The following is an 18,864-nucleotide window of genomic DNA, read 5'->3' as shown; positions in this document are numbered from 1 at the left end:
TTAGTAATTTTAGGAAAAAATGGGTACTATAGCATGTTCGTATTATTATTATTTTGGTTTTAAAACCATTCAGTGTTTTCATAAAGAATCATTGTGAGTTTATGGCAATGTAAATATTATCCATACAGTAGTTTTGCACTTTTGAAATAATGAACTAATACTGGTAGCTAAAACGCAAATATGTATGCATGTATCTTTTTAAAAGTCATTTGTATCCTTAATCATGCAGATTTTTACTGTTAAAATATGAAGATTATTTAATGTATTTTTATGTTAGTTTATAACTGTATTACCTAGTCATTCCTAATACCCAAGATATAATTATGAAAATTAATTAAAAATAAATATGCAGTTTTCGCTTCTCATCAATCTTAAACTCTATTATACACACAGAGAAACAACAGTACAGACCCTTGTATTTAAATTGTGGACTACTTTGTCAAAAGCTGTATTTTTCAGTGCGGAGAACTCGATACCTAGAATTGCTAAACTTGAAAAATGTTGGCAAGATATTGAGAAACGTGGTGTAGGTAGTTTTTGACTCTCTTTGTAAATGCACTAAATGACCTTCCTTTTCAATAACGGTTATGGGCTGTCTCACCTTTTTCAATTACTACTACAGCTAACAGATGCAGCTTTTGTTTCTGTACTTATAAATCCTCCTTTATTTGACTCTAAAGATTTTTACTGTAGTATATTTCAAATTCCAAAAACTACAATATGATTTTTATTATTCATGCTAAATTATTTCAAACAACTTGCTAGCTTAAAAAAAAACACAACATAGGATTTCAACATAGGCAGCATAAACCACTTTCTATTAAACTGCCTATTTGTGTATACAAATATGCATAAACAAAAACAACTTTGGAACTTTCCCTGCTTATCCTGAACATAATATTTTTTGAATTTGCCCACCTATATGGAAAAAAACAATATGTACTTTATATGGCGATATTTGGTTTGCGAACAGTATTCAAGTTTTGCAATTCAGAAGTGTAATTAATTAAATATGCGTTTTCCACAACTGGAGCCAAGGTGGGTTTTTTTAAGTTGCTCAGAGTTGCAAAATGAGTCAAAGGAAGTGACAGTTGTTTTTTTCCACCACTCTTGAACACAGCTTATAAAGCTGTGAATTAATTACATTCCAGGTAGATCCCTAGACCATTTTGCAAATGATCCTGTGACTTATTAATGGCAGACAGGCAGAAAATAAATTAAACAAATTTAAGGCCAATAGCATGTCTCTCTTATAACTGAAAAGACAGCTTACTTCATATGTTAGCCAAAGGTTTAAATCTGAAAGAACAAGTTTAGATTCATATAAACTCTAAGTGTAAACTGTGAAAATGAACCATCTTTTTAAGCGAATATATTGTTAGAGAATGTACATTAGCTTACTAATAAAGAAATTTCTTGGGGCTCAAATAAACCATGCCTAAATTTAGTTATAATTTCTGGTAGGAAGACAAATGTAAACTCATATTTTCAGTATTCTGTGTGTTTTGTTAAAACATTCTTTGTATGTGGTTTCTTTAATTCATAATGTAGGTACACTTAATGTTCATCCCTTTTAACTACAATAATAACTTCAGTGCAGGAGAAGAATGGAGTGATACTTAATGATACAGGATTCATATAAAATGATTTCAACCTCCCAGCACCCATAACACAAAAAAAAAAATAATAATTTGAACATGTGCAGAGGAGAGATGCAGAGTATATTGGGAGAAGGATGTTAAGGATAGCACTGCCAGGTAAGAATAAAAGAGGAAGGCGTAAGAGAAGGTTTATGGATGTGGTGAGAGAGGACATGCAGGTGATGGGTGTAACAGAACAGGATGCAGAGGACAGAAAGATATGGAAGAAGATGATCCGCTGTGGCAACCCCTAACGGGAGCAGCTGAAAGAAGAAGAAGAAGATAATAGCATATGTTGAACCATGCATTAGTTTCATGTATAATGAAGCATCAATAAAGGGAATATTATACAGTGTGTTTCAGTGGCATATAGAATGCAGCCTAAAGAAAATAAAACCGTGTCAAAGACCAAGTTGCTAAGCACTTACAGCTTTCCAAGTTGGTTAGGTATATATTTATGCCTAACATTTGTATGGTGTTACTTTGTCTGAAGTGACCGAAAGACCTCACACTAAGGGTAGGAAAACTGCCCCTCTACATTCAAATTTTTCAATGACCGCATGCAACAGTTCCACCCCAAATATGTCAGTCCCACAGTTAACATATTATGAGGCATTGTAATCACTAGATATACAAAGACATCAATTGAGAACATCCCATGTCATTTCATTGTTATTTTAAAGGAGGCTTTTTATTTTCTTCAAGAGGCCTTCTGTTCACACCCAAAGGTTCCAAGTACAAAATAGCTACTTGATATTTAGAATAGTTTGAAAATGTGAAACTGCCCAGCCTCCCATTTTAATACTATTTTATTTTGTGAGAACTAACTTTAGCTTAACAAATTTGTTATCCATCTATAATTCATTTACCAACTACAAAATGCCACACATGTGATGCTTCTAGGTGTTTCTCCACATGGCTGTGGAAAACTTTTAAGGCAAATTAAACATTCTAGGAAAGACAACAGAGAGGTTCACAGACATACTATTTCAGATGGCATGGCACAATGACAAAGAAAAGTCAAGGGTGTAGACTTGTTCTTCGAGATTTCTTACTGTGATTCATGAGGAGGCCTGCAAGCCATTTAAATATCCTTTTCTGAAAACACCTACACAGGTTGGTACAAGGTGAAGTATACCTTATTAACCTGACAGGACACTGAGTCATGGAGCAGTTGACATCATATGTAATCTGATTTGGAGCAACTCTGTTCTGCCCAAATAGGTCTCTTTCAAAAACAAATGATAGGCAAAGTATACAGTGGTGTGAAAAACTATTTGCCCCCTTCCTGATTTCTTATTCTTTTGCATGTTTGTCACACAAAATGTTTCTGATCATCAAACACATTTAACCATTAGTCAAATATAACACAAGTAAACACAAAATGCAGTTTGTAAATGGTGGTTTTTATTATTTAGGGAGAAAAAAAAATCCAAACCTACATGGCCCTGTGTGAAAAAGTAATTGCCCCCTGAACCTAATAAGCGTTTGCGATAACTTGCAATGAGTCTTTTACAGCGCTCTGGAGGAATTTTGGCCCACTCATCTTTGCAAAATTGTTGTAATTCAGCTTTATTTGAGGGTTTTCTAGCATGAACCGCCTTTTTAAGGTCATGCCATAGCATCTCAATTGGATTCAGGTCAGGACTTTGACTAGGCCACTCCAAAGTCTTCATTTTGTTTTTCTTCAGCCATTCAGAGGTGGATTTGCTGGTGTGTTTTGGGTCATTGTCCTGTTGCAGCACCCAAGATCGCTTCAGCTTGAGTTGACGAACAGCTGGCCGGACATTCTCCTTCAGGATTTTTTGGTAGACAGTAGAATTCATGGTTCCATCTATCACAGCAAGCCTTCCAGGTCCTGAAGCAGCAAAACAACCCCAGACCATCACACTACCACCACCATATTTTACTGTTGGTATGATGTTCTTTTTCTGAAATGCTGTGTTCCTTTTACGCCAGATGTAACGGGACATTTGCCTTCCAAAAAGTTCAACTTTTGTCTCATCAGTCCACAAGGTATTTTCCCAAAAGTCTTGGCAATCATTGAGATGTTTCTTAGCAAAATTGAGACGAGCCCTAATGTTCTTTTTGCTTAACAGTGGTTTGCGTCTTGGAAATCTGCCATGCAGGCCGTTTTTGCCCAGTCTCTTTCTTATGGTGGAGTCGTGAACACTGACCTTAATTGAGGCAAGTGAGGCCTGCAGTTCTTTAGACGTTGTCCTGGGGTCTTTTGTGACCTCTCGGATGAGTCGTCTCTGCGCTCTTGGGGTAATTTTGGTCGGCCGGCCACTCCTGGGAAGGTTCACCACTGTTCCATGTTTTTGCCATTTGTGGATAATGGCTCTCACTGTGGTTCGCTGGAGTCCCAAAGCTTTAGAAATGGCTTTATAACCTTTACCAGACTGATAGATCTCAATTACTTCTGTTTTCATTTGTTCCTGAATTTCTTTGGATCTTGGCATGATGTCTAGCTTTTGAGGTGCTTTTGGTCTACTTCTCTGTGTCAGGCAGCTCCTATTTAAGTGATTTCTTGATTGAAACAGGTGTGGCAGTAATCAGGCCTGGGGGTGGCTACGGAAATTGAACTCAGGTGTGATACACCACAGTTAGGTTATTTTTTAACAAGGGGGCAATTACTTTTTCACACAGGGCCATGTAGGTTTGGATTTTTTTTCTCCCTAAATAATAAAAACCATCATTTAAAAACTGCATTTTGTGTTTACTTGTGTTATATTTGACTAATGGTTAAATGTGTTTGATGATCAGAAACATTTTGTGTGACAAACATGCAAAAGAATAAGAAATCAGGAAGGGGGCAAATAGTTTTTCACACCACTGTAAACCCAAAAACTACAAGGAAAATGTCTCTTAGTAATGGTACAACAAGCACCAAGATCTTACAGCTCACATCCTTGCAGCTAATTACATGCTGAGTCATACACAAGAACAACCTGACTAGATAACATAAGGAAAACGTGGTAAATACAAACGATAGAATATGTGACATAACATACAGACAGGAGAAGTGAGGACACAAGATCTTCTTGCAAGCTGACTGGGAAAGTCAGGGTATAAATGTTGCAGGGGTTAAATTTTTTTTTTTTTTAAAAGTTTACCGAAGTGCTAATACTGTTAGTTTTACCATGTGGTAGAAAAACTTTCAATTCTCCCTAAAGTTAATGCTTCAGTGTATGTGAAAAAAATTAACGTAACAGCAGAACCAAAGTTCACCTACACCTTTTTGGTGTTTTCTGTGGTGTGAGAGTTAAATAAAAAAAAAAAAAAAAAAAAAATTTGGTAACCCCATGTACTTTTGGAACTGTGGGAGGAAAATAGCACAACTTTACAGACAGGAGTCCAATGCAGAACTCTACTTACTTTGTTACTTTGTAAAAAAATAAATAAATAAATAAATAAAAATTATTAACTGCTGATGATGTAGATCATTTTGTCTGTGCTGAAATTCCAAACAGAGAAACCTGTCCTGACCTCATTAAAAAGATTCAGCATATTGGGACTCGCAAGATTACAAATATTGTTTTTACAGAAGTTCTGAAATAAAAGTGAAACTAATGAAATAGCAGCAATTCAAAGAAAAAAAATCTTAAAAGTGTGTATCCAGAAAACCAAACACAGGGGTTGGCGAGCGAAGCCCCCTAGTAAACCCATATTTTTAGGAAGTCACTGCGCACTGGAAAGATACTGAAGGACTGGAAAATGGCAAATATCATCATTATATAAAAATTATATAAAAAGGGTGACAGGGCAGATCCAAGCAACTATAGGCCAATAAGCTTAATATGCATCACAGGAACATTAATGGAAGGAATTATTGAGGATAAGATTGAGCAACACCTGGCAAGGACAGGAGTTATTAGGAACAGTCAGCATGGGTTCAGAAGAGGGAGGTCGTGTTTTACTAACATGCTGGAATTCTATGAGGAGGCAACAAAAGGATATGATCAAAGTGGAGCATATGATATTATTTATCATTTATCATGACTTTCAGAAAGCATTTGATAAGGTGCCACATGAGAGGTTGGGCATCAAACTGAAAGAAGTAGAAGTTCAGGGTGATGTTTTTAGATGGGTTCAGAATTGGCTCAGACACAGGAAGCAGAGGGTGATGGTGCGAGGAACCTCATCAGAATTGGTTGATGTTAAGAGTGGTGTTCCACAGGGGTCAGTGCTAGGGCCACTGCTATTTTTAATATATATATATATATATATATATATATGTATATGAATGATTTAGATACAAATATAAGTAACAAGATGGTTAAGTTTGCAGATGAGACCACGATAGGTGGATTAGCAGATAATATGGAATCTGTTATATCATTACAAAAGGACTTGGACAGCATACAGGCTTGGGCAAATTTGTGGCAGATGAAATTTAATGTCAGTAAATGTAAAGTATTACACATAGGAAGTAAAAATGTTAGGTTTGAATACTCAATGGGTAGTTGGATTTAGGAGTCATAGTGGACTCTAAGCTATTGACTTCCCGACAGTGTTCAGAAGCCATTAAGAAGGCAAACAAAATGTCAGGTTATATAACACGGTGTGTGGAGTACAAGTCCAAGAAGGTTCTGTTCAAGCTTTATAATGCACTGGCGAGGCCTCATCTGGAGTATTGTGTGCAATTTTGATCTCCAGGCTACAAAAAGGGCGTAACAGCACTAGAAAAGGTCCACAGAAGAGTGACTAGGCTGATTCCAGTGCTACAGGGGTTGAATTATGAGGAAAGATTAAAAAAAGAGCTGAGCCTATACAGTTTAAGCAAAGAAGATTAAGAGGTGACATGAGGTGTTTAAAATTATGAAGGGAATTAGTACAGTGGATTGAGACTGTTATTTTAAAATGAGTTCATCAAGAAAACGGGGACACAGTTGGAAACTTGTCAAGGGTAAATTTCGCACAAACATAAGGAAGTTTTTCTTTACACAAAGAACGATAGACACTTGGAGTAAGCTACCAAGTAGTGTGATAGACAGTAAGACTTTAGGGACTTTCAAAACTCAACGATGTTTTTTTTTTTTTTGGAAGAAATAAGTGGATAGGACTGGCAAGCTTTGTTGGGCTGAATGGCCTGTTGTCGTCTAGATTGTTCTAATGTAGACTACAAGTATGTGTAAATAATGAAGGCTGGCAATTTTAGTTTACAAGCTTGTACCTAAGGGCACTGTGCCATTGCTACATTACTTTGTGTTTATAAAGATACTGAATTAATAAAGCTATTGTAATAATCACAACCTGCATGCCTTTTCCTATACAAACAACTGTAAACCTACTTTTGCCCACCCCTGTATACTTGAAATGTTATAGGTTAGGTCCTGAACATACTCTTTTTTCTAGTTTATTTTTTAGCAAATTTCTCTGGCAACAACAACTTGCCCTTCCTTTGAATTTGCGCTATACCTTTTCCAAGTTTGTCTCAGTGAGGATCAGCAAAGTACAAATAAATGAAGAAATAAGTAACATACCAACATTCTGTTATGTAATATGCATATACATTACAAAGTGTCAGGGATTTGACAGTATCTACATTATATGCTGCCCTTGTATTAGAGTAATTTGCACTAAAGAAGGCTACTTAAATTCAAATTCATACACCAGTTCTTATGTTACATATGCATAATCTGTACTAAAGTGGGCCGATAAGTGTGGGAGTAAAGCTCTAGTGGTAAATTCATAACTGTTCTACCTCAAACAGACTTCCTTTGTAGATATCTAGCAAACTGAGTTTCTTTGGAAATACAAGAAGCCTAATGCAAATGGGGGGAAAATGAAAATAATTCTCATCAAGTGAGAAAATGTTTTAGTGTAGACTTACTTTTGTCAGTGACCATGAATTAAAGTGTTGGTCCTCATTATCTTTTGTCCTGTTTTTTTCAGTGTTCCTTTTACTATTTTTCTTTAATACTTTGAAACTGTATTGTTAAAAAAGATTCTGTAATTCCACTGTGCACCAGTGAATGCTTCTGTATAAATCCTTAAACCACTAAAACAAGAAATTCTTGTTGTATTTCAGAAAGAAAGAAAGAAAAAGAAAGTTGATATGTTCAGTAAACATGCATTAATGCATGCGTCTAAAACTGAAGAGTTCTAGAGCAACTAGAAAAACAGCAGGTATCCAAAGACAAATGCTATCGCTATTTTTATTTTCAGAAAAATTTCTCAAAGCTTTCCTTATAACAGACAATTATCATCCTACAATTAGTTTATCACTGCTTCTCTTTTGTCTGAGTTTACAACTCCCTTACTGAAACATCCTTCAGTTTACCAGCACTGTATAATGCTGTGAAGTGTGTGGAACATGATTGTGCATTTCCTCCTGGGCTTAGATAGCACAGCTAGTTTTGAAATACTTAACCAAACAACAAAACTTTGCAAAGTGAAATGACTTCTGGGAAGCATGTCACATAATTTTATGTCATAGAGTTTATTAAGGCTCACTCACATCAGGGTCAGTGTGTCGTATCAGTGGTAATTTTAACATTTTATAAACCTGACTCAGCTTTACTGATTTGTTCATACTTAATGCAAGTTCAATAAACTCCTGGGAATTGTTTTGGTTTTACCTGGAAAATTCCCACAATGCGTTTCCACAGGTTTTTTGACACATGCACCAGTAACAATTTTCTAGTAAGTTTCTGATAAACTCCCATTTATACATGTAGGCCAGTTGTATGTTTCTTTCCCATTATCACTCTAAATCACAGCTGTTGAGTGGATTCTCTGTATAATTTGTAACAACAGAATTGCTATTTATTCTTTGTAGAATACTGAGAGGTGAACTTCAAAAACACAGTCCACTAAATAACAGCCAAGTATGTTGAGCAAAACATAATCCAGAAATGGATGTGTATTTTAAACAATATTGGAAATGAATTAGATATCAAATAGATACTAAATAAACCAATTTTCCTACTTTTTGTACTGACATCTCAGAAAGGAACTTATATTATTTCTAGATTGTATTGTGCCTTATGTACCATCATTGCATTAAATACATGGAACTAGGCCATTTTTCTTCCTAGCATTTCCCTATATTTCTCCTATAAAATAACTCATTTTGTTCTTTTAATTAGAAGAGACTCATTACTTACAAGTGGAGTATGCATAAGACACAGATATATTTAAAATACATTGGCATTTTATAGTCAATTATATATATGCACCCAGTTAGTAGATACACTTTAAAGGACTACTTAGATTTCTGTACAGTATTGACACGCTGGCCTGCCTCATGCAAGTTTCTTTAAAAAAAGACAATTTAAGGAAACAATAACAATGGAAAACTAGATTTTTATATCTGGTGATACTTTTTGTTTAAGAATGAGATTTTCATATTTGACTTACCAAGGATTTTTGATAAAAATGCATTTCAGTAATATAAGGAAGATAACAAGCACTCAAATGGAATGGTTAGTCACCACACCAAGCTCAAATGCTTTGCTAAAACAAGACAGACACAATCTTGATAATATCATAATAGGTCCTCAGGGTGCCCCATGTCTGGAGACAGTTGGTCATGCCTGTTGCAACCCCCATACGAAGGCATACAGTAGTTATGTTCAAACCACCCTAATCATGTCCTCTGTCTAGAAAAGCAATGGTTCCCCCTCTGAGGTTTTACCATATTATCAGATTCATCACTCAACTAAGGAATGCTAAATCCAATCATCCTTCATAACCTCATTTTTGGATATTTGTACCTGTAACCTTAATTTTTGGTCATTTCCCATAGCTCAACGTCCCTTATCATCCACAGACATGCACAGGGAACTTTCATTGACCATTAATTTTAAAACGGTGTACAAGGAATTTGCTCCAAGTTTGCCACGACAGTTTTATACAATACCAAAAGTCCTAATCCAACCTCTGCGGTGGGCTGGCGCCCTGCCCGGGATCTGTTCCTGCCTTGCGCTGGCTGGGATTGGCTCCAGCAGACCCCCGTGACACTGTGTTAGGATATAGCGGGTTGGAAAATGACTGACTGACTAATCCAACTTCCCCACCACAAAAAGCAAGCCATTCGTTTTTTGTCAAGAACTATGATCTCACATTTGCATGATACCATTTCTCACCCCAAACATGTGTAACAGTGGAGGTATTGCTCCACCTCTTGAACCCTCAGGTACCACTCCAGACACCAGGTGAAAGTACAAGACTTCTTTATTTTCTTGTAAAATAGTGCACCAAGCACCCTCCTTTCCACACTACTCATAAATCACAATAAACTACTCACAAAACTCCTTCCTCCTCGCCCAGACACTTCGCCCTCCTACCTCCCAGCTCAGCTCAGTCTCTGGGCTTTCCCACAGTCCTTTTATACACCCTGACCCGGAGGTGTTCCTGTCCAACAGTCCACAGTTCCTTATTCCTTCCGGGTCAGGGTAAACAGTCCTTTTCTTGAACCTGGAAGCACGTCGTTTCTTCCTGTCACATGACCATGATGTACTCCCGGGTTATAGGGCACATAAGAGCCCACGAGCCCCCCTATAGCGACGCCTGGTGGCCCCCAAGGTATCCAGCAGGGCTGCGTATAAAAACTACATAGTCCATGAGACCCTGCTGGAACTCGGGGCACGTCCACACTGTCCAGAGAGCTCCTCCTGGCAGCCTGGGGGTGAGGGCCGGAGTAAGAAGCCGGCAATCCACCACACATGTTAAGACTTTGATGCAAACCATTCATTCAGTCAGATAGGAAACATCAACCTTCACAAAGGGCAGAAATGCAGCTCAAACGTGTTTCTCTCCAAGCCTCTGCACTGCCTTGATATCCCATCCATTAAAATAACAAACATGAAATAAGACCAGTCTCTTGGTGGAACTCCTTGCCCCCAGTAATTAGAATAATGTTAATGCCAATTACGAAAATATGGTTCTTCCAGGTGAAATACAGGAGCTGGATAACATGAAGTAGTGGCACCAGGCACACCCCCTCTCACAGCTTTTCCCATTAACATTCCTAGAGGTACACATGAATGAGCCTTCCCAAAGTGCACAAAGCATGTGTAAACAAGAACAACAAACTATTGCTATGATCTTCTCCAGACCCATAGTTTTGACATTACAAAATTTCTTAATCACTGCAGAGCTTCAACATTGGAGATGGTTGTCATTATCAAGTTTAAGAGCCCTTCAAAGTGCTCTGTCCACTTCTTGATGATAACCAAACTTAAAGTCAAGGGTCTCCTACACTTTGGGCCCGGCTATCCTTCTGAAGTTGTTGAATGATTTACCAGAACCAGAATGAGGTAATCCAAAAGTCATTAACAACAAATCTCCTACACATAAGAATTCACTTTAGCCAGTGCTACAGCTGCAGACTTCTAGTTGATCTCCCATAAGATTAAGACCCCTGATCACTCCCCATTATGAACATGAATAATTATACTCAGTCCTGGAGATAGACCCAGGAGACCCATGTGGCCCATTCAGACTGTAATGAAAGAAGCGGTCTTGTTCAGGATATAAATAAAACAGATTAAGATAGTTGATGGTAGAGACTGACTCATGGACATAGAACATCACAGCGACAAAAACGCAAACACTTCACACTTCTGAATGTCTTCAGACAAGTTTGTTCGTCACACAAAAAGTGCATTTAGGTGTTTTCAGTGAAATTCACAGATACACTATAGTGTTAATCCTTAATGTTCATGTATTAGATAAATTTAATATATATATTTGCATTCCAATACTTGTATTATTTGGATTTAGTCTCTGTACCATGATATTAAATATTCGCTATTTGTTGGCAGTTTCTCTTTCAGATAACTGATGAGTACTTGTAATAATATTCCATGTGTTATGTAAGTTTTCTTTACATCATGGTATGATTAATTACATTAAACCAATGCCAACCAATGAAGGTTTCTAGGCTTAATAAAGTACAAAGCATCTCAATGCTAGTCATTATATACTTAATTACCAACATTTTCATTTTACACCAACTTTTCTGAACAACACACAGCATTTGTGGATATAAATCTTTTTTAAAGGAAGTTTTTGATTAAATGTGTAGCATTAAAACAACTATAGTAAGGATTCAGAAACTTGCATAAAATTTAACAGCACGGAATGAAAACCTGTGGCATATTTTCAAGTTATTAGCTGATAAATGGCATAAGAAATTTATAAATCGTTGTTAATTGAAATCAATAGTAAATGTGCTTACATACAGCTTCTATTTACAAAAGTCAAGATGATCTGGGCACCTATTGAGAAGACCCCAGAGCACCTTGCATAAGGAATTGCCTGGAAGGGCTTAAAAAATGGTGCTAAGTGTACGGTGATCTAGGCTGGCCAACTGACCTCACTACCACCATGACCATCACCACAAAAAGCCATAGAAGAAAGTTAGTGAAATAAAGTTAAGGATGGCCTGTGAAATTTTTTCCCCATTAAAAACAAATAAAAGAAAACATGTTTTAAATAAAAGATTATAATACAGCTGAACAATATATATATATATATATATATATATATATATATATAAAAACAGCTAACCTCTGTTGTTTGTTTCCCATTGTACGACATCTTCTTAATTGCAACCACTTCATTTGAGTGAGCATCTCTTGCCTGCCAAAAAAAAAAAAAAGGAACACTGCCAATTTAATATTAAAAATATTTTTATTATTTAATAATATATTTAATATTATAAAAAAATAAACATAACCTTCTCATAGGAATATGTACTATTCCAAAAATAAAGTTACAATAATATTTCAGAATGTTACCCCTGACCAACAACTTTGAACAATGTGACTAATTTGCCATGGAATGGATGCAATAAAAACGCTCTGAAAAACAATACTTTGACATTAAATTACTTAAAACCATCAATTCATTTTTACTTACAAAATATACTGCACCAAAACTACCATGGCCAATTTCGTGGAGGTCATGAAAGAGCTCTTCTGGGTCATCTTTGGAAAATAATTCAGCAGCTTCTGGGTCTTTCAAGTATCCTTTCCGTGCTGAGGAGGGCATTATGACCTTTTCAGTACCAGATTTTGTATGTTTTCCTTCATCGACAACAAAGACATTGAAAACCTGTACCTAAAATCTGAAAAGAAGAAACCTTAGCTACAGAAAAATGCATTTACTGTGAAATAAGCAAAGCATGAATCAAGAATTCCTGGAAGATGGGAGTCTAATTCTACCCACTAGTGTTTAGCTAAAAGATAGCTGCTCTAATTTGTAATACTAGCCTCCACAAAATCTACCAACAGTTCTAAATTTACAATTTTTCAAAAATTTGGAACACTTTGATTTAAAAACTGATGCAAAGCCTTGCAGAAGTTAGGACAAAAACCATGCCAGGAATTTTAGAAGGGGGAAAAGGACACAAAAGAATGAAACATTTTATAAGAAATAAAATGTCCATCTCAAGGCTGCACTGCAATGTTAAAATAAATACACACAGAAAGCAAAGGACTTTTCTTTAAATCAGATTTTTTAAGGAACTCATAACATGAAAGGCTGTCTACAAGACCATCTCGCCCGTTTCTCCTGTTATTCGTATTGAACTTACCTTTACAAACATCTTCCTATAAAAACATTTGTCTTTAATTTGATTATTATCAAGAAGCTACATTCTTTCTCAGACACACAGTTTACAAAAATAAGAGGTTGCAACTTATATTTTTGAAAATTAAGACCACCTTGCCTTAATCATGCAGTGTTTTACAAATATACTGATGCAGTATGTATAGACTGTATATTACATATATGGACAGAAAGTGCTAATCTGTATCAATCACCCTTTAACTTTCTGATTTTGATTGAAGAGGTCTTTCTAAAAAGTGTGAGGATTACAAACCAAAATTAAACAAACATCACCAATCATCATCAAAGTCACTGTGACAATATCTACCTTATGAAATTCTAAACTGTTGTAAGTGTGGTCCCAATGGCTAATAAAGCTTTGCAAATAATCCAAAATTGTATTCAAAGTGAGGATTTGGTGGTTTCTTAGCTCATCTAAATTGCACTCAGATGCTTGAAACATCTGTTGTAAACAAGTTAAAAAAAATAAATAAAATAAAATAAATAAATCATACAATGAATCCAGATTTACTACCGAGCTTTCATTCACATTCACTTGTTGAAATCGCTATGAAATACGTTCAAAATGTTTAAATATATTTCTGAGATTTAATTAAATATATATTTACCAAATTTGCCATCAAGACTTTTCAGAAATTTATTTACGCCACGCTATCTGAAGTGATGTGCTTGTAACAGGGTTTTCCACGTGAAAACTGATCTAAGTGCAACAATGAAGACAAAGTAAATTTGAAAAACATGACTTTCATGATAGTTCTAAATAATCTGTGTGAACCTCACTGGAAAGAGGTATACTGGGACCCAATTACTGACACCCAATGACATATTTGCGTGTAATGATTTCAGACAAGTGATTAATGGCCAAGTGACCCTAATAAACAGTGATGGGCTCAGCCCAAAAAAACTGGGTGGAAGTGCCATGTGAACTCACACCCATAGGGGTGAAAGGTGCAGCACTGACTCTGAAAGTACATTACTTTCTCAAGGGCAGTCACTTTCTTACTTTGTAGTACTCACAGCAAAGGCCTCGGGAAGATCATGATGCTCATTCTCCTGGTATGTTCCATACAGGTGGACAGGTGCCTCACTGACAATTCAGTTTGCAGAGGAAACAATTTTGTCTACTGCCCGTACATATGTACATTTGCACATAGAAACTATTGTACGTTTTGGGCCTTTTTAGAGATAATGGATTCACTGCTCTATAGTTTTTTGTTGCATTACACTTAAAGATTAAATCGCATTTAAAGTAAAAAAAACAATTCAATGAAAAGTCAATTCAGACATTGCAGAATATTAATACTGTGAATTAGAAAAATAATAATCAGCAACCCACTATCAGCAGAGTTCAGACAGCCATATGAACAAAAGGCACACAAGAGCTCACAGTTTAATAAAATCTGAAGCATTTATGGAAGGAACTAAAGATCTGGGTTCACAAGAGAGCCCCCTGGTATCTTCAAGATTTAAAGAAAATCATTTTAGAAGAATGAGTCAGAATCACACCTGTGCACTGCAGGTACAGTAATTGGTCACTTCATACAGGAAGTGTCTGGAGGCTGTCATTACAAACAAAGGCTTCTCCACTAAGTATTAAGTTAACATGTTCAGTACTTTTTCCCCTGTGTCATTCTGCTTTATTACATGTACCTTTATTTATGGCCCTTAATGTTGGGAATTCTTTATATTTGTGGATTTCTTGAATTAATATCAAATGTCTGGTGAAAATTTCATACAAGTACACTCACTGGAAATGTATTTAATGAAAAGAAAAAGATGATGGGTTCAACATTTATTTCCTCCACTATAAAGAATATTAGAATAGTGATGCAAGTATTCTCATCTCAATGCCACTCCAAACTGTATTTGACATGCATACACACCCAGGACATACTGGGAATTCCTTTGGTGTAGTTCTTTTGGTGTAGCTGGGAAATGTTGCCTGGAGTTAGGGTGGCTTGGTTTGTTCAGCTCAGCATATTGCTGTTATGGTCCTCACCAGAAAAGAGGAGAGAAAGTAGGTAAATGGATGAGATTTACAGTATATTACAGACAAATGGTAATCCTCATGACCACAATGCTACACACTTGTGGAGAAGAATTTTACAATGAAATCCTCATTGCTTTAGCAGGTTATTTTTATCAGTTAGATCCAACCAAAATGCAAACAGTTTGTCATCTCCTTTCATCATTTTCAGTTTAACAGCCATTTTCTGAGTTTATCCAGGATAACCAGTTACGGCCAAAATCTTCCACTCTACATGGTATTGGGAAATTTTTGGATTTTTGGAGTAAGACCCATTCTCTTCATATCATCTGACAACAATCGCATCTTTTGCTCCACATGGCCAAACCACCTTAGTCTGTTTGTCCTGAGCACAACACTTAATTGCCTCCATATTAAGCCTTTCTCTTAACTTGATATTCATCCTTCTCTCACATGACACTCCACGCATCCATCTGATCATTCTTATCGTTGTTCATTTAAGCAGATTTATTCTTCCTTTATTGGCTACATCTCACTCGCATACATTGTATTTCTTCTTACACAGCCTTCAATATTAGAGATGTGTTTTTACATTAACTTCTCACTCTTGGTATCACTACTGTGCTCACACCTCCTTCTGCACTCAGTGTGTCACCTAAGTAGCTGAACTTCCCTACTTTCTGTCCAAATATATACTTCCTGCATCTGCATGCTAGACCCCTCTGACACACGTTCAACAAAGGTCTCATGACCTGCAAATTATACCACCATATGTTTTATACACACACTTCTGACAACCCATGCATCAGGCCGAGTTTCTCCCAACACCTCTAACTACACATGCCACATGGTCATGCACCTACCTCTGTTGTGCCTTTGGCTTCTTCGCCTCCAGCCATCACCTTGGTTTTTCCTGCATTTCTCAATCGTTCCATTTCGGTATCTTGTCCTTCAATTCTGCTTCATTTTTTGCCATCAATGCAAGATCATCACCATGAAAAAGAGCTCCCATCGGGGTCCTTCACACAATTCTCTGGTTACTGCCTCGATCACTATTGTCGAAAACAACCAACTCAGAATGGATCCCTGGTGTAGCCCCACTTCAGCCTTAAAACTTTCACTAATCCAGTCTTCTGTCCAGACCACTGTTCTTGCTTCCTTATACATTGATTTTAGTGGGAAAAAGTAACCATTCATCCACGCACAACTTTCTCATCGCCTACCACTCCAAAGCTTGCTGCACACTGTCAAATGCATTCTCCAGATCTGTGAATGTAGAACACAGTTTCTTTCTTTTTTGTCTGTTGATTTTCCTGTTTCTCCTAAAAAAAGATCACATCTGCTGTTCTTTTCTCCAGTAGTGAACCAGACTACACCAAACTTTCACCTGGTTGCCAGTTCTTTTCACTCTCTCAGCCACCTTTACCTAAATTCCCCAAAAGCTTGATAACTCGATATGACAGACATTGCAGAGTACTGCCCTTTCCTATAAACAAATACAATATATAAACAAATCTAAAGAAAAAAACTGATTTATTTTAATGAGTTGAATCCTAACTTTGATAACCTAAAATACATTATAAAAAAAAAAAAAAACTGTCCACCTTTAATTAATACAGGGTGAGCCAAAATGAAGTACCACATTTCTCAAGGTCACTGCTCAAGGTAGAGGCAGCCGAGTGGGTTGGGGTGGGGGTCCTTTAATAGGCGATCCATTGTAATTTTCAGTCGACAACATGCCTTGGTCTGGTCCACACCGTGCTTTTGCTGTTGAAGCACTCTTCAAAATCAACAAATCCATCATCACTATACAACGCGCCTTCCGAACGCACTTCAGCATTCCTCCCAACGGTGATGTCCCAAATCAGAAAACAATTCTTCAGTGGGTGGCTAAATTTAGCCAAACAGGTACAACATTGAACAGAAAATCTCCAGGCCATCCTTTGACTGTATGAACGTCTGAAAACATCCAAACTGTAACAGCAGCAATTTTGCAGTCTCCTAGACATTCAGCACGCAAACCTGCTTCTGCCTTTGGCATTTCCAACACGTCTTTGAGGAGGATTTTGCATGAGGACCTTAATTACCACCCACTCAAAATGATGGTAGTCCAGGGACTGAGAGAGCCGTAGAGAGTTGTGCGCAAAGTTTCTGCAAACCATTCATCGAGATGCCACAGTCGTGCAGCTACAAGGCACATTTATATTTGAATGGTTGTGTAAATAAGCAAAGCTTTCACTATTGGGCTGAAACCAACCGTCGTGAACTTCACCAAAGACCCATGCACATTCAGCATGTTACAGTTTTGTGTGCCGTTGCAGAATTTGGCATTGTAGGCCCTTACTTTTTTGAAGGGGGAACAATGGTCACCATCACTTCAGAATGTTACACTGAAATGCTAGAGAACTTTATCTGGCCCCAACTGGAAGAAATGGATGCGGTGGATGCCTGGTTTCATACAGTGCTAAGATCCATGCAAGTTTTGCGGGAGATGTTTGTCGGGTGGCCTTCATGTTCGTCTGATCTGTGCAATTTCGTCTTGTGGGGCTCTCTCAAGTCGAACGTATACACACACCGACCTCAAAACCTTGAAGCCCGCAAGGACTATTTGCCACGAAATCACTGCTATTCCCCTTGAAATTGCCAAATGAGTCATGCGAATATTCAGAAATCGTCTCAAAGAGTGTATCCCTAATGATGGCCACCACCCTTGAAGACATCATTTTTAAAACAGTGAAAAGATCTATTTTGTATACCCTTTCTTGTGTCGTAATGAAATTTATTTTACCTTGTAGCGTTTTTGTAGAATAGATGTTTGAAATGTGGCGCTTCTTTTTGGCTCAACCTGTAATACTAGTTATCATTTGTATGTTTATGTGCTTTCTCATTAATACAACTATACTCATTGCAGTCGTCCACTACACAACAGTTGTGTTAAATTTCAATACAAATAGCCATCAGTAATACTGTGCATGGAATCCACTTGCCCAGGACTGTTTCAAAACAGAGTATTAATGAAGGGCTTAATAAGTAGCACTAGCCGGTAACAACTGGTGGAGTTGGAGTGGTATGAACAAAAAATTATCAGTAAATAAATAATTTGATTAAGTATTAACTAAGAGTTTTCAAGTGTAAAATGACATTATCTGTATAAAATTATATATAAATATTTTGTATTCAAATTGTACAAGTACAAAATTATGTACTTTTATGTTAATGTTTAAGTACAATTTAATTTCTTAAGCACTGCCATAGAAAATAGCACAGAGAGAGTGGAGATGAGAATGGTCTATTTTAAACTGACAAGTCTCTATTTTTTTCAACTTCATGTCATTTGCCTTTGGTCACTGTGCATCCCCATCTGGGCTCTCCATTTTCCTGGCTGTTGTTATTACTCATATTCAATGCATTTTACTTCTCAAGGCAATTTAATTCCTTTGAGTTGATCATTAATTTGTTAGTGTCCACTGCTCCAGAAAAAGGAGTCGTGCCAGCTCTTTTAACCAAGAAATGGCAACTCTTAAGCAACAAAGACAGACTCCGTAAGGGACTATATTCAACCTATCCACGCCATAAGAATACAGAGTCATGCACGCAAGCAGCAGCTACTTACAGTACGCTAAAATAAACAACAAAAACTGTAGAGGAATGTGT

General features: G+C 36.8%; 1 protein-coding gene across 7 annotated transcripts in view; it reads right to left on the bottom strand.

Annotated features, from left to right (window-relative positions):
* The window catches only part of taok3a (TAO kinase 3a), a 148,302-nt gene that overhangs the window by 64,048 nt on the left and 65,390 nt on the right, over nucleotides 1-18,864 (bottom strand). For 5 of the 7 annotated variants that reach the window (XM_028825308.2, XM_051921348.1, XM_028825311.2 and 2 more), the window contains exons 3-4: nucleotides 12,513-12,720; nucleotides 12,162-12,233 (exon numbers count right to left, since the gene is read on the bottom strand). In XM_028825308.2, the coding sequence (XP_028681141.1) occupies nucleotides 12,162-12,233; nucleotides 12,513-12,644 (204 nt within the window). In that variant the 5' untranslated portion in view covers nucleotides 12,645-12,720. Of the gene's footprint in view, nucleotides 1-12,161; nucleotides 12,234-12,512; nucleotides 12,721-16,073; nucleotides 16,263-18,864 lie in introns of all 7 variants that reach the window. The other 2 variants (XM_028825313.2, XM_051921349.1) reach the window with 1 other exon arrangement.

The sequence above is a fragment of the Erpetoichthys calabaricus genome, chromosome 18, assembly GCF_900747795.2.
Source record: "Erpetoichthys calabaricus chromosome 18, fErpCal1.3, whole genome shotgun sequence".
In the NCBI taxonomy this organism is placed as follows: Eukaryota; Metazoa; Chordata; class Cladistia; order Polypteriformes; family Polypteridae; genus Erpetoichthys; species Erpetoichthys calabaricus.
This window is presented reverse-complemented; position numbering and strand designations above follow the sequence as displayed.